The 13,037-nt window shown below is 39.1% G+C and overlaps 1 protein-coding gene across 2 annotated transcripts in view; it reads left to right on the forward strand.

The window, feature by feature from the left end:
• The first annotated feature begins 2,160 nt into the window (after positions 1 to 2,160).
• EGF (epidermal growth factor) overlaps positions 2,161 to 13,037 on the forward strand; it is an 89,111-nt gene continuing 78,234 nt past the window's right edge. The window contains exon 1 of one of the 2 annotated variants that reach the window (XM_019741967.3): positions 2,161 to 2,837. In XM_019741967.3, coding sequence (XP_019597526.3) covers positions 2,708 to 2,837 — 130 coding nt within the window. In that variant the 5' untranslated portion in view covers positions 2,161 to 2,707. The remainder of the gene's footprint in view (positions 2,838 to 13,037) is intronic. The other variant, XM_019741968.3, reaches the window with a different exon arrangement.

The raw sequence follows: 13,037 nt of genomic DNA on the forward strand, positions 1-13,037 counted from the left end.
TTTCTGTTCCACATCCTATTGTCAGCATGGCCTTCCTCCGTCTCCATGCCTATGTGAGGCCTCCTAATTATTACAGGAAGTTTTGCTGCATGCTCCAGTCCACAGAGTTTGTTGCAGTTCTTTCTTTTCTGACACCCCCCCCCCCCCCCAGAATATGTAGTGAATGGCCATTCATTAGGTCATAAAGCTTGTTGTTAGTCAACTTAAGCAAGCTCTTGAACTTAGGGGACCATGACTTCTATTTCTTGTACTACATACAGGGTCCTATCACATATAGATGTTTAATAAATCATTGAATTTGTTCATTTGAATCAATCCCAGAAACTAAAATATATCTGGCAGCTCAAACCCGTAAAGCTATAATAGATTTCTGAGCAACTTTAAAATAAGGAGGATGCTCATTTACCCAGGACAGGTTCATTTTTATCTGGAAGTAAGACTATGGGCTTACTAGGTATCTCTGGAAGTCCTTTCTAGGTGGGTGGCTCTGACCTATGATTTTGCTCTCCACGCAATCTGGATTGTTTGTGGATTAGCTGGGACTGATCTTTTATATGAGTCACCAGTCTTGGCATCTACCACAGCCATGTTGAGTCCATCATCCCTAATGCTCAACGTTAATGACATTAGCCCAGGTGACATGTTATTAGGAACGTGTGCCTTTTTACAACTGAAAATAGTCTGAGAGATTCCAGACCCAAATAGAATATAGTAGTGGGTTATTTCATATTTGTATTCCTCTCCACTAATATAGCCTCCTCATTCCTCTCCACTAATACAGCTTCATGCTTGCCTGTCTTCTAAGCCCCTTCTATTGCTGTCACCTGTGACACTGGCAGTGCGTTTTGCTGAAGGGGAAGCTTACTAACAAGGTTAGTAACGTAGTATAGGTTATTTGTAGGACACTCATTCTGAGCCTTGAGTCCAGAATGCAATGGAATATTCCACGTGTCCCCCCACACGATTTCTGCTGCCCCCAGGGTCTGTTTCTCTCATAAGGGATTGGAAGCTGCCTGGCAGCGACCGGCTGAAATCAGAGAAATCCTGACTTTAGCTGTTTCAGAAAAGTGACCCAGTATTTGAGGAATGATGAGGACAGAATTAAATATGAGTAAAAGGCTTGGAGTTGTTCCCATTCTCCTCCATAATGGGTGTTTACTGGTGTGACTGTTATTTTTGTGACTATCGCTTTATCTACATTTTGACTAGCACTTGGAACACTACCTCTGGGCAACTTAAATGAAAGCTTGTTTTCCAGGATGAAGTAAATTGGCAGAAATTTCCATTGTTCATCAAATCTGGTGTAAATAATTTGCCTGAGCTAGATAGATATTTCTGGGCCCTAGAGAAATAACTGCTGCTTCTCCAGGTAGAAAGTGGTCAAGGAAAGGGCTAACTGATAATTCAAGTTTTTATTTTTCGATCACTGTGTGAAAAGATGGCCTAAATTGTTTGGGAAGGAACAGCAGTCAGCTCTGCTGGATTTTTAATACTTCCCAGATTTTGCACTATTACCGTATTTTTTCCAACACGGCTCTATAATAACAATCCACTCCTTCCCCTGCACTCCTGGCCCCTCACGATGTTTTATTATGCTCATGCTGAAAGAAAAGGTGTCTGTGCATACTGTATCTCCTCATTTGGCTCTGGGGATTTCCCTTTGATTTGGAAAGAATAATCTTTCAAATTCCGCTATAAAATATACAGGAGAGAGAAAAAAATAGATTAAGTTCCAGGAATGTGCACTGGTGTTGACATTTCCCTCTAATAATGATCTGAAGGTAAATTTTCTTTAGTATTGCTCAAGTGAATGATCCATTACAATAAGTGTGAATTATCAGTAGGGTGGTTCACCATTGATTTATACAGCATGGTTTAACTTTTGTCCCCATCCTTCCAGATATTAAAACGTAGCTAATATTTAGCAGGTACCTCCAGGACACCAGGAGCAACTCCACAGCCCCCCTAATCGCTCTCTCCGTGGTTCTGCCTGGAATATTTATGGCGAGTGGCCAGTTATCTCCTCTTTGGCAGACAGCCCCGCTTTCCTGTAGCGTGGAATTGCCTTCATTCGCATTTGCAGAGGCTCACTCAAGTGTCACTAAAGGAAGAGGAGGTGGAGCCTAAAGGGCTTTAAAAAGGGGAGTCATTCTACTTTTCAAAAAGAGAAACTGTGTTTGGGGAGGAATTGTATCTCTGTATTTCTTCTTTCAGCTTCATCAACAGTCGTGGTTGGAACTTTCCATCAATTCTTCTCTCTCTCTCTCTCTCTCTCTCTCTCTCTCTCTCTCTCTCTCTCTCTCTCTCTCTCTCTCTCTCTCCCCCCTCCCTTTCTCTCCCTCTCTCTCCCTACCCTTTGCCCGTTGCTCTGCCTGTCACAGTGAAGTCAGCTGCAAGTCTCCAAAGTGGCTGTTAAACAGTGGCGAAATTTGTCAGAAGGGTGTCAGGTATTTCTTACTGGCTTCCAAAAACTGAGATAAAGAAATCTTTCCCAGTGTGTCCCTTTCAGAAGGCTGCATTTGGACACCGTCTGGAATTGAAGCAGGAGGAGTTGGAGGGCAACAGCAAAAGAGCAGAGGAAAAGATGCCCCAAGGCTGCAGGCCAAGCCGGGTGAGCACGCCAGGGGTCAGACGTACCCACCTTGCCCAGGCTATGCTCAAGCAAAGCCAGCTTATTTCCTATTGAAAGTCCAAGCCCATCAAGATCATGCTGCTCTTCCTTGTCATCCTGTTGCCAGGAGTCTTTAAATTTGGTTTTGTTAGTAGTCTGTCCGCACTGCCTCGCTGGAACTGTCCTGCAGGTTCTCCTTCTGGAAATGGGAATTCCACTTGTGTGGGTAAGTAATCCCGTTAAAAGGAATTCACATCTTTCAGGAAACTGCCCTCAGATACCTGTTCAGTCCGGCTTGTAAAGCTGGGCATTTTTTTCTGATTTGTCTTTGGGTGTGTATATTTGCTTAATTTTTGCTTTCTAACGTTTATATAGTTCCTTACTGGCCCTTAGAGCTAATCTGCTACCGACTATAAAAATTCTCAGTTCTCAGACTTCTTCCATGTGTGAGTGAATGTGTTCCATTTTAAACTAGCTGAAAATTTCATGTAAATCTCTGTCTTTATTCTGACATGAGGAGTAAGTAAACACCTAGTTTACCAGCCTTTTATTGGAAACTGGGGAAACAGATGGTGCTTTTTTATTTTGGAACTGTCTCTATTTAAGGCTTAAAGAAAAAAAAAAAATCCTTCCTCTGATAACTTTGCGAAAGAACTCAGAAGTTGCTACAAAATCAGTGAAAAATTGGACAGGAATTGGGAACAAATGTGATTCTGTAGTGAAAGCCAAGCTAAATTTCACGTTAAACTTCTTCCCCTTCCTCACCACTCCTGCCATTTCTGAAGCTCTAACACAGCTCCAGTTTTTTAGTAACAGGTGCATTGTAACTTTGAGAACTGCTAAGAGATGACAATGTGTCACATGCCCCTCCCACATTAAATGGTTTTTAATCAAGAAGTGAGAATTTTACCAAATGCAAAATAACAATCCTGCTTAAGGATTTTGCCTGAAAAACATCTCTCTCTCTCTCTCTCTCTCTCTCTCTCTCTCTCTCTCTCTCTCTCTCTCTTCATATTATTTAGTCCTTGGGTGGGTCTCCAACCTGCAGCTCAAACAAGGCCATTTCACATCATTACAGAGCATGAACTGCCCTGACATTCTGTTCTTGTCATTTTTGGCCTTTTGAGAAGAGATCTGGCTCCCCAAAGAGGTAAACTGAGGGAAACACCATTAAGTTTCCAGAAGAGAAACCTCTGGAAGACGACACAAAGTAGTGGGAGTAAAGAGAACTGTTCTGAGCCAAACTGCTGAGTTGGGCTCCCGCCCTGGCTCTCTCATGAAGGAAGTAATGAGTGAGGAAATCAGGTGCTCTTGTTCAGAATCTCAGGGCTGTCTCCAGGCTGTACTCCTTGTAACACGTGAGCAGAACCCTCGGGTGTTGGAAGAAAGGACTAAATTCTAATGATCTCTATGACGCCAGCACCTGGAACATTTCCGCTTTCACATTATGTACTCAGTCAAATCTTGCTGAATGAACCAGGAGTCTTTCCTTGACTTGCTGATTCCATAGTCCTAGAGAATAGCAACAAAAAAAGGGTGACAGAAGTCTATAAGACAACCTCACGAACCTGTTGCTCAGCTGTTGAAGGCAGAAGTAAAAGCCTTTGGACAGAGTTATATGAAATGGACTGGAGTCTCTCTGGGGTGGGAGAATTATCCCGAGAGTAGTTGGCAAGGGACAAGAGTCAGGCACTGACATTTACACGGGACATGAGGGGGAGATTGTGGGAGGCAGTCCAGAAGCAGGACCCAAGAGAGGGAAAAGAGACCCCGCAGAAATGAACTTTTAAATAGCTTTAGAATTTCAGAGAACAACCAGATTCCTGCTGGCAGCAAACCTGTGCCTCCTGCTCCTCGTCGCCCTGCCAGTGGCTCAGAAGTGCCTGCACGAAACTGACTGCACCAAATAAGCTTGAAGCCCAGGACAGAGGCAATGAGTTAAGGAACAGAGTGGAAGGAACACAGGTTTTAGAAGCAAAGCCACCTCATTTCAAATCCATGCTACCTACTTAATACTTGAGTTATATTGGAATATTGCAGGAAAATAATAATAGCCCCCTTTCAGGACTGTTGGGATCCCATGAGATAGCACGTGAAACGCACCTAGCACAGAGGCTAGCAGACTGTTCAATGACTGTCCTCTTGGCTCCATGCTTTGGTCAAGTCTCTGATCACATCACACCCTGAGATTCCTTTTTTGAACAGTGCAGTGTCATGGCATAGACCCCACGTGGTGTGGAATGTCTGGATGCCACTTTGTGACTCTGCCTCTTTGCTCCCTCGATCCTTGCAAGTCACTGGTTTAAATCCTCTACTTTACACTCCTCTGTCTCACATTAGCTGATAATTGCCTGGGTCACACCCTGTGCTCTCTGCATTTCAGAGGATAGTATTTCTCCTCTGTAAATAGCTATGGTGCCATCATCTATTACCCCTCCCCCCCCAATCAAATTCTACTTGCCTTATTTCTTCCCCTTGGCATCGAGACAGACCACCTCTGGCCAACCTGACCCAGCAGAAAGAATGCTTTGTGGTCTGACAAGATTTCAGGTAACTTTATGCACGGTTGTCACTCAGGTGACTGCTACCCAGATAAACCAAGTGATAAAAACACAGAACTGGGGTTTCTTTTTATTTCCCCCTCCTCCACCCCTTCTGCTTTTTGTGTGTGTGTGTGTTAAAAATCACCTGAGTATTCTATTAGCTTCTATTTGACCTACAGTAGATGAGGGGAGTAATAGAGAAAACTGCTGGTAAGTGGCTTCTGAACTTTCAAGCCTGTTTGCCCTGGAGGAGAAATATCAGTTGAAAAAAGAAGCAGTTCCTGTTTGCTGTCTATACCTGCATTATTTATATGAACGTTCTTGGTAAATAAAGGGTGAGGAAGAAGTACAGGCCCAATCTTAGAGAGCTGGCTGCAGGAGGGATCTTGGGGCACTAAGTTAACCAATGGGGAGATCACTTTTAGCAGTAAACAGTGAAATTACTGATTTCAGCACCGGCTAAGGCTTGGTCAGCTTCCCAGAGTAATTTCATGATCAAAATCTTGTTTGTTTTTTCAGCCAGGGTTATGCAAAAGTTTTTTTTTTTAATCTAATTTCAAAGAAATTACAGAAATAATCTTTTATGCATACCATGTAAATAAAACCATCCCACAAGTACCCAGCAGTTTGTGGTCTTTGAGGGGTAGTAGTGTTGAGTGGTAAAGAGCTTACATTTTGGAGACAGACCTGGGTTCAAATCCCAGGTTTGCTGCTTGTGAATGTGTGTCTCATTTTCCTCACTGTTATACAAATAATTACCCTCCTCTCCTAGGATTGTTGTCAGGACTGTGTGAATGTGTGTTTTCAATGTTGGCTGCACATTAGAATCATCAATGTCCAGGTTACCACCCAGTCCATCTGAGTTAGAGTCTCTTCTAGGGGTGGAATTCAGGCAGCACTTTCTTTGTTACTTTCCCTTGGTGATTGTCATGGGAATAACGGGAAGTGTGGGTTTAAGATCACTAAATTAATGCATGTCAAGTGCATAAAATAGAGCCTGGCATGTAATAAGCACTCAGTAAATCTTAGCTGCTATTAGTATTTTTATCGTTGTTAAAATTAATTTTATTGGTGGTAATAGTATGAGTATTTTCTAAATGAGGCTTGGTTTCTTCTACAATAATTACATTTTTTTTTTTACACATTGAAAAACCTGATGAGTTTTACAACATTAAAAACTGTAGTCAAGATAATTTCAACATTCATAGCTTGTATTTTTGTAATCAGAAGAAATGTTTGTTAAAAATACAAAAAGATATCAAACTGATTTGAGTGCCTTTGTGAAACTGCAGTTTAGTATTTGTCTTTCTGTGACATCAACTGATAAAAAATTCCACTGACTACAAATTAAATCTGCTCGTTAGATTCCTTACCAGTGATAATTTTATTTTAACAACAGCAAAATACAAGGCACCTGAAAGTGATAGTGATTATTTAAATTTCATGTGTAGTTTTCCTTATGTTTGGAACCAATTTCTCTAAGATTTTTAAAACTGTGGACGACATATAAAGGAATTATAAAATAATTTAAATAAATTTACATTTTTGGGCTAGTTGGTGGTTGTTCAAATATATGACATTCAATTTAGTAGTTGGAAGGTGAGAATTCTTTGCTTGTGTTCTGAGTACAGCAAATAATTGATTGTTTACTAGCAAAAGTAAATGAACTAGTAATTTGGCTCAAAATTTGCTTTCATGAAAACCCATTTGAAAGAATTTCTTATTTAGCATGAATGTTTTTTTTTTCTTTTTTACATTAGTACTTGCCAAACCCCATTCCATGTATAAAACAAAATTAAAATGAGGCCATATGCTCTCAATATGTGTGTTTATTTATCAGTTACTTACATGTTACATATACTATTGTGAACATTATACGACACATAATATTTATTTCCACACAATAGTGAACCTTCTTACAGTCTATAAGTGGTACACATTGTACTTGGGAGAGACTGTTCTAGAGAAATAATGTAATGAGGGAATAAATTCTTTATCTTTTTTGGCTATTCACTTAGCTCCTTTCACTTAGGCATGAAGAGATAACAAAAAGTATTTTTTTTTTTCAAGTAAAGGGAGGTTATTCGTAATGAATGACTTTTCTCAGAGTGTATAATGGAAGAAATAAAAATGCAGTAGGACTGTGCTGAGATTCTTCCATAAGATCCAGAAAGGATGGGCTGCAGTTTCAGAAATTCCAAAGCTTTATGGCCTGCTGGGTCACTATATCTTAGGATTTTAAATAAAAATGTCCTGTACTTCCATTCTATGTTCTGAGGAAACCTAGTGTGTCTCTCCTAAGATAGAGGGTTCCTGGGCATGAGTACGGTGATGTGGAGGGAAGGTTCTGTGTCTCTGATTGTCCTTCCACTGAATTAGTGATCTGCCGTGTGCTTCACTTTCCTCACGTGCTGTCCATTTCCCACACTCCATCACCTCACGCCAGACACCACCCTCCCTCTTCTCCAAAGAGCCAGTGCTATGAACCATGAGGGGACAGACTTTAACTGAAAGTCTGGGGGGAAAAAAGTCCTGGCCATATCCTGATACAGCACATCAAACAACTAAAAATATTTTTCATTCTTGTTTTTAAAAGTTAAGTGATTATTCTCTGTGGGAAGGCTTATCAGCCATCTCTCTCTCAGGTGCTAGCCTTCTGCCACCTTGGCTGGCCTTGGTTAGGTTGACCTACACCTAGCCCACTTTTCTGGACCTCCTTGATCCGTTTCAGACAACCTACATACTCGTGCAGAACATTTTAGGTTTCTTCCTCCTCCAATTCTGCTTTCCTGATCATATCCTGGGTCTTATTTATTTATTTATTTTCCCTTTTTTAAATGAAAAAAAAAAGCAAACTAAGAAAACTACTAAATAGCATACTGAAATGTGTTAATAAACAAAACAGTTGTTTCTCAGAAGAGAAATTCTGGGCACAGGTTTTAAACAAATTTTTTCTCTTTTCTCTCCAAAACAGGAGATATTTAATTTTTGAGACAGAAGTTAAGCTTCTTGGAGGCAGGACCCAGGTGGTGGGAGTACTACCTGGAGAGAAGACATTTTTCTGCACTGTCAGGCTAGGAAGGAATTCCAGGGTTGGGAAGGGGCTTTCATTGGCCTCATGGACATAAGTCAGAAATGAGGCAGGACATGGGCATCAAAAGAGACTGTCATAGGTCTGGCCTTGTTCAGTGATTGTAAGGTATTCTGTGGGTTATTCTTTCTTGTTATCCCTCATCCTTAAAGAGGGTCTTAAAAAAATTAGAGATTGATCTTACTTGTGCTGAGGAAAATGAGAAGAAGGCCAATCCCATGTTTCAGGTGAAATGGTACAATCAGTGGCAGGTAGGAGGGACCATCTTCTAGAAGAACCGTGGTCTCACAGTGGTGTGGCCAGAGGTGGAGGAGGTCAGATGAGGGGCACCAATGGATGAGCATGAGGGAGGCAGAATATTCTCCAATCAGTGGTCAGCTATTAGGAATATCAAATAGTTTGGATTATGAATCAATTACTGCATCTCCTCTCTTATTTTTGTCATTGACTTATAGATTTCATTGTAGTAATTTATTTAGATTAATTTACATCGTCTCTTAATCCAGATAGTAAAAAAAATCAAACATTAGACCTCAGATGAAAGGTAAAAATTCTTTAAATGGAAAACAAGCCTTCTAAAATCTGTTCAATATTCTTAAACCTTTAGTCACTTTGGTTATAGTGGAGAAAGCTAGAAGAATCCAGTAATTTTCCAATATGTGTAAATTGCCTGATCTAAAATATTTCAGCAACTACTTTAATAAGTTTTAATAAGGTAGGTTTTGTAAACTTATTATGAACATAAAAATTAAAGACTCAGTTACTAACCTTAACAGCTGCAAGCTACTGCATTGGAGAGCTTTTTTTAAGAATGTCCAGGTCAGTTTTAAAGAATGTACTTTCTTTCAAAGAATTCCTAAATATTTAAATATTTTTCAAGAAATTTTCAAATTCTGTGAAGTGGTTTAATGTTTAGTTTCGCTTTAGTTATTACTCCACATTTGAGCAATCCTATAGCTAGGGGACAATCCTACAGTTAGTTTTATTATTTAATAGTTTCTAATGTTAGAATTAGAATTAACTTTCAGAAGAATCCAGGGACAAGAGCAACGAAAACCTTGATCATTGGAATGTAATTGTCCCCAGTGTCTATTTCCTTCTTGCCCTCAGGTCAATAATTTCATCCAGAATGATAATACTACTCACCATGAAGGAAGTCTTACCTGGATATCAGGTGAACTAAGAATATAGATTCATTTTGTAGAGATTCTTTATTAACTATAATGCTAATAAATAATGGATTTGCACACAACCTTTCCAATCCCATTCCCAACTGTCCCATTTGCTGGGGCCCACAACAAGAAGATGCCTGAGATCCAGGCCTCGAAGGATAAGTATTGTTTTTGTCAGGTATAAGAGAAGAACAAAATTAAACAGAAGGGACCTTTATACTTCTTGAAAAATCTCAGTATAGCTGAAACAGATTTTTATTGTATTTTCTGTGGTCAATGTTACTAACCTTTGAGGGCAATTGTGGAATAATGCGTGTAAAAAATGTCTTTCTTTAGCACTTCTTTTCCTTAACATCATCATTCAAAGCTTGCCTTTGAGGCTGGAAATTAGTTAATGTATAGAAACTTCAGTCATTTTAGCCAAATACAAGGCAGGAACTTCTGCTCTCATCACCTCTTGACCTTCTTTCTAAGCCTGGAGTTTGAATTGGGGTGTGTGTCTGTTTTCACTTATGACCTTGATTTTCTGATTCTCCCAAGCTTGGCCAACCATGCTAATGTCTCCCAGGGTCTGGGTTTCCCAAGAATTTCCCAGGATACTTAGTACACTGGAATTTGTGTGAGTGTGAAGGAGTTTGAGAGCCAGCAGACTTCGGTGACAGTGATTCATGGTATATACTGATTCATTTGCAAAGCTCCCTCTCAGAGACAGGAGAGAAAAGGCCTTTCAGAGAAAAGCACTACCTTCTTCTTTCATTCAGAACAGGCTGTCAGGGTGTAGTAAGTAGATTTCATCTTGAGGTGGTTCTTTTGTGGGTAGATGGTTGCTAGGATACAGATAGTCCTAATATCATGGCAGCTACCTTGTTCTTCAGCACATGGCATGTCAGTTAAGAAACTGTGTTTTATTTCATTCCCTTAAACTCTTCTGGTTAAAATGTCAAAAGCTTGAAGAAGGATCTTTCTTCTTCCATAGACTCTATCCTTGTATAAACAGATCAAAGATGGAAGATCAATCAAACTCAACACTATCATAATATATGGCTGTTGATACCAATCCCATATGTTCTGGCCCTTCCCCTATAAGATTTAAAAACATACCCATAAGCAGAAGCTATCAGGGATCTTCTGGTGTTTTTCTGCCTTTCTCTGAAGTATACAATTATCATTTACTATAGAATTTTCAATACAAAGGAATTTTTAATCTCTCCTTGGTGTGCAGGGAAATTGGAAAAGTTACTGTCATTAGAGTTAATTTACCTAGTATGTGGAAATGTATATCATTTAGAGTTCAAGCAACCTTGTTGAGAATATTTAAAACTCTAAGTGGATCAAAAGGCTTATGTTTTGAAAACAAATCTGAGAAATCGACTGCCACTTTTATATTTCTTGGTTATTCTAATGAACAATGGAAAAAGATTTCACGTAAGGGGGGGACAGGTATATGGGAAAAATGTCCATCTAGAATCTCAATGCATTTAAAAAGCAACTCACAGTGTTCAAGAGAGGATGATGGGTGATTGTTTTTCAATATTGAGATATTCCGGAACAGAAAGCTAAACAGAAGCACTCTGTATCTGGATTTCACTCCTTAACATAAGCTATGTTGATGCATGTGAAATGACCTGGTTTTATTACTTCCAGCAGACAGGATGAAATGCCATTTTTGAAACAAAGGATACATTTTAAACTGTGAATTGTGGTTGGTGCTTGATATAAAGGGATTGATCTTGTCACAGGAAAAAGTGGAGTGGTTTTGGACAAGTGATTCTGGTGTCACACTTGCTTGTTGTCTTACCTTTGCAGGAAAGAGTTCTCTTACCCTTAGTTGATGCACTATTGCCTACAGGTTGTGTTAGGCCTCAGCTTTGGAAATTAATAAGGTCCAATTAGATAGCTGATATGAGCTGTTCGCACTTACCTCATAGGATTGTTATGAAGACTAAATGAATTTATTCACATAAGGTGCTTAGAGTCTTGCCTGACATAGTGAGTTCCTAGTAAATATTAGCTATGACTCTCTACCAAATACCATAAGCCTAGACATTAGTGGTACTTTTGCTTTGAATAATTTTTCTAACCCTGTTTTTCAGATTTTCAGTGATGCTTAGAGAAATCTAAAGTTGGTTTCTTGGGATGAGCCAAGTCCTAACAATCATCTTACGTAGGGGTTCTCCGTGATTTGTTATCCTTGACAATAAACTATAGCACAGAATCTCCAATTAATTATTTTTTCTAAATAGTTATTCTTACTATTTGTCACATTTGCCCTCAACATCCCAAGCAAATTATATAAAGTATTTTTTCTCTATATTTATATAGTTCTACTTACAGCTGGGATGCTGACCTTTGTGCTGATCAAGGTAGGATTAATGAGAACAATGGAATTGGACTCAGGAAACATCTAGACTTCAACAATTCTTATTAGGTTGGTGCAAAAGTAATTGCGGTTTTAAAGGTTAATTGCAAAAACCGCAATTACTTTTGCACCAACCTAATAATTTCTTTTGTTTTTGTCTATTTGTCTAGGAACACTTAGAATGTAATATCTACTGGCAAATATTTATTTGTTTAGCCTTTCTATTTGAGGAACATTATTGTAAAGGTAGGAAAAGGAGAAAGTAATTGTGTTAGTTACAAATAAGACCTGTATCAAATTTTGTACCTCTAATATATTTTTTGCAGATTTAATCACTTGACTAATTTTTTAGACTTCCTTCAGAGAGTTGAGCTTTTAGTGTCACTTGGGGGGGTTGTTTGTTTTAGGTTATTGTTTAGATTATTGTTTTATTTCCTTTAGCAGAGCTCAGAATGACACATTATTTATTTGGTATTTGAAATTTAGAGAAGCAGAGAGAAGGAAACACTTCACAGAAAATAGGAGTTAGGATGAATAACATCGATTTATGGATTTACGATAATCTTAGGCTTCTTTACAAAATGCCACAAACAAGGAAACTATTGAATTCTGTAAGACAGGCAGGATAGGAATTAAACTGCTAAATGTTAGATTAGAAAGGACTTTCAAGATAATCTAACCCATCTCCAGGGAGATGAAGAAGTCAACACGTTCCTTTCCAACCTAGAACTCAAAATTTACCACACGTGCCACCTGCCATGAATGATTGTTAAAAGCTCACCAATGTACTGACTAGTCCTTCCTACCAAAAAGTATTCATAATGTTAAGTTGGTTTAGGGAAAGTCTCTTAATATATCTACTTCTTTATGTTGAAAGTAAGACTGAGATTTCCTTTTATATAAATTATACCAATAAATCAATTCAAATCAATTCAAATATTTATGCAACATCAATTAAGTGTTTGGCTTGTCAGTGGTGACATCACTGATCCAGATGCCCATGGCATCCTGAGAGGGCGGGGAGATTGCCAGCTCAGAGGGCCAGGAGTGGGGTGTGCTATAGTTTACCTGATGACTTATGAACTGTATTAGTTGGGTTTATAAAAGCTAACTCTTAAAAAATTCAACAAGTGGCTTGAAAACCTTCCTTCAAAGGAACTAAAGATTGCAGACAATGCTAATAATGCAAGCTCCAGGGGACAGACAACACTGACCATTCTCATAATCCTAGAAGAAGCACTTTGTTACAGCGTAAGAGCTA

Source organism: Rhinolophus sinicus, chromosome 1 (genome assembly GCF_057876585.1).
Source record: "Rhinolophus sinicus isolate RSI-liver-muscle chromosome 1, RSI-T2T, whole genome shotgun sequence".
Classification (NCBI taxonomy): Eukaryota; Metazoa; Chordata; class Mammalia; order Chiroptera; family Rhinolophidae; genus Rhinolophus; species Rhinolophus sinicus.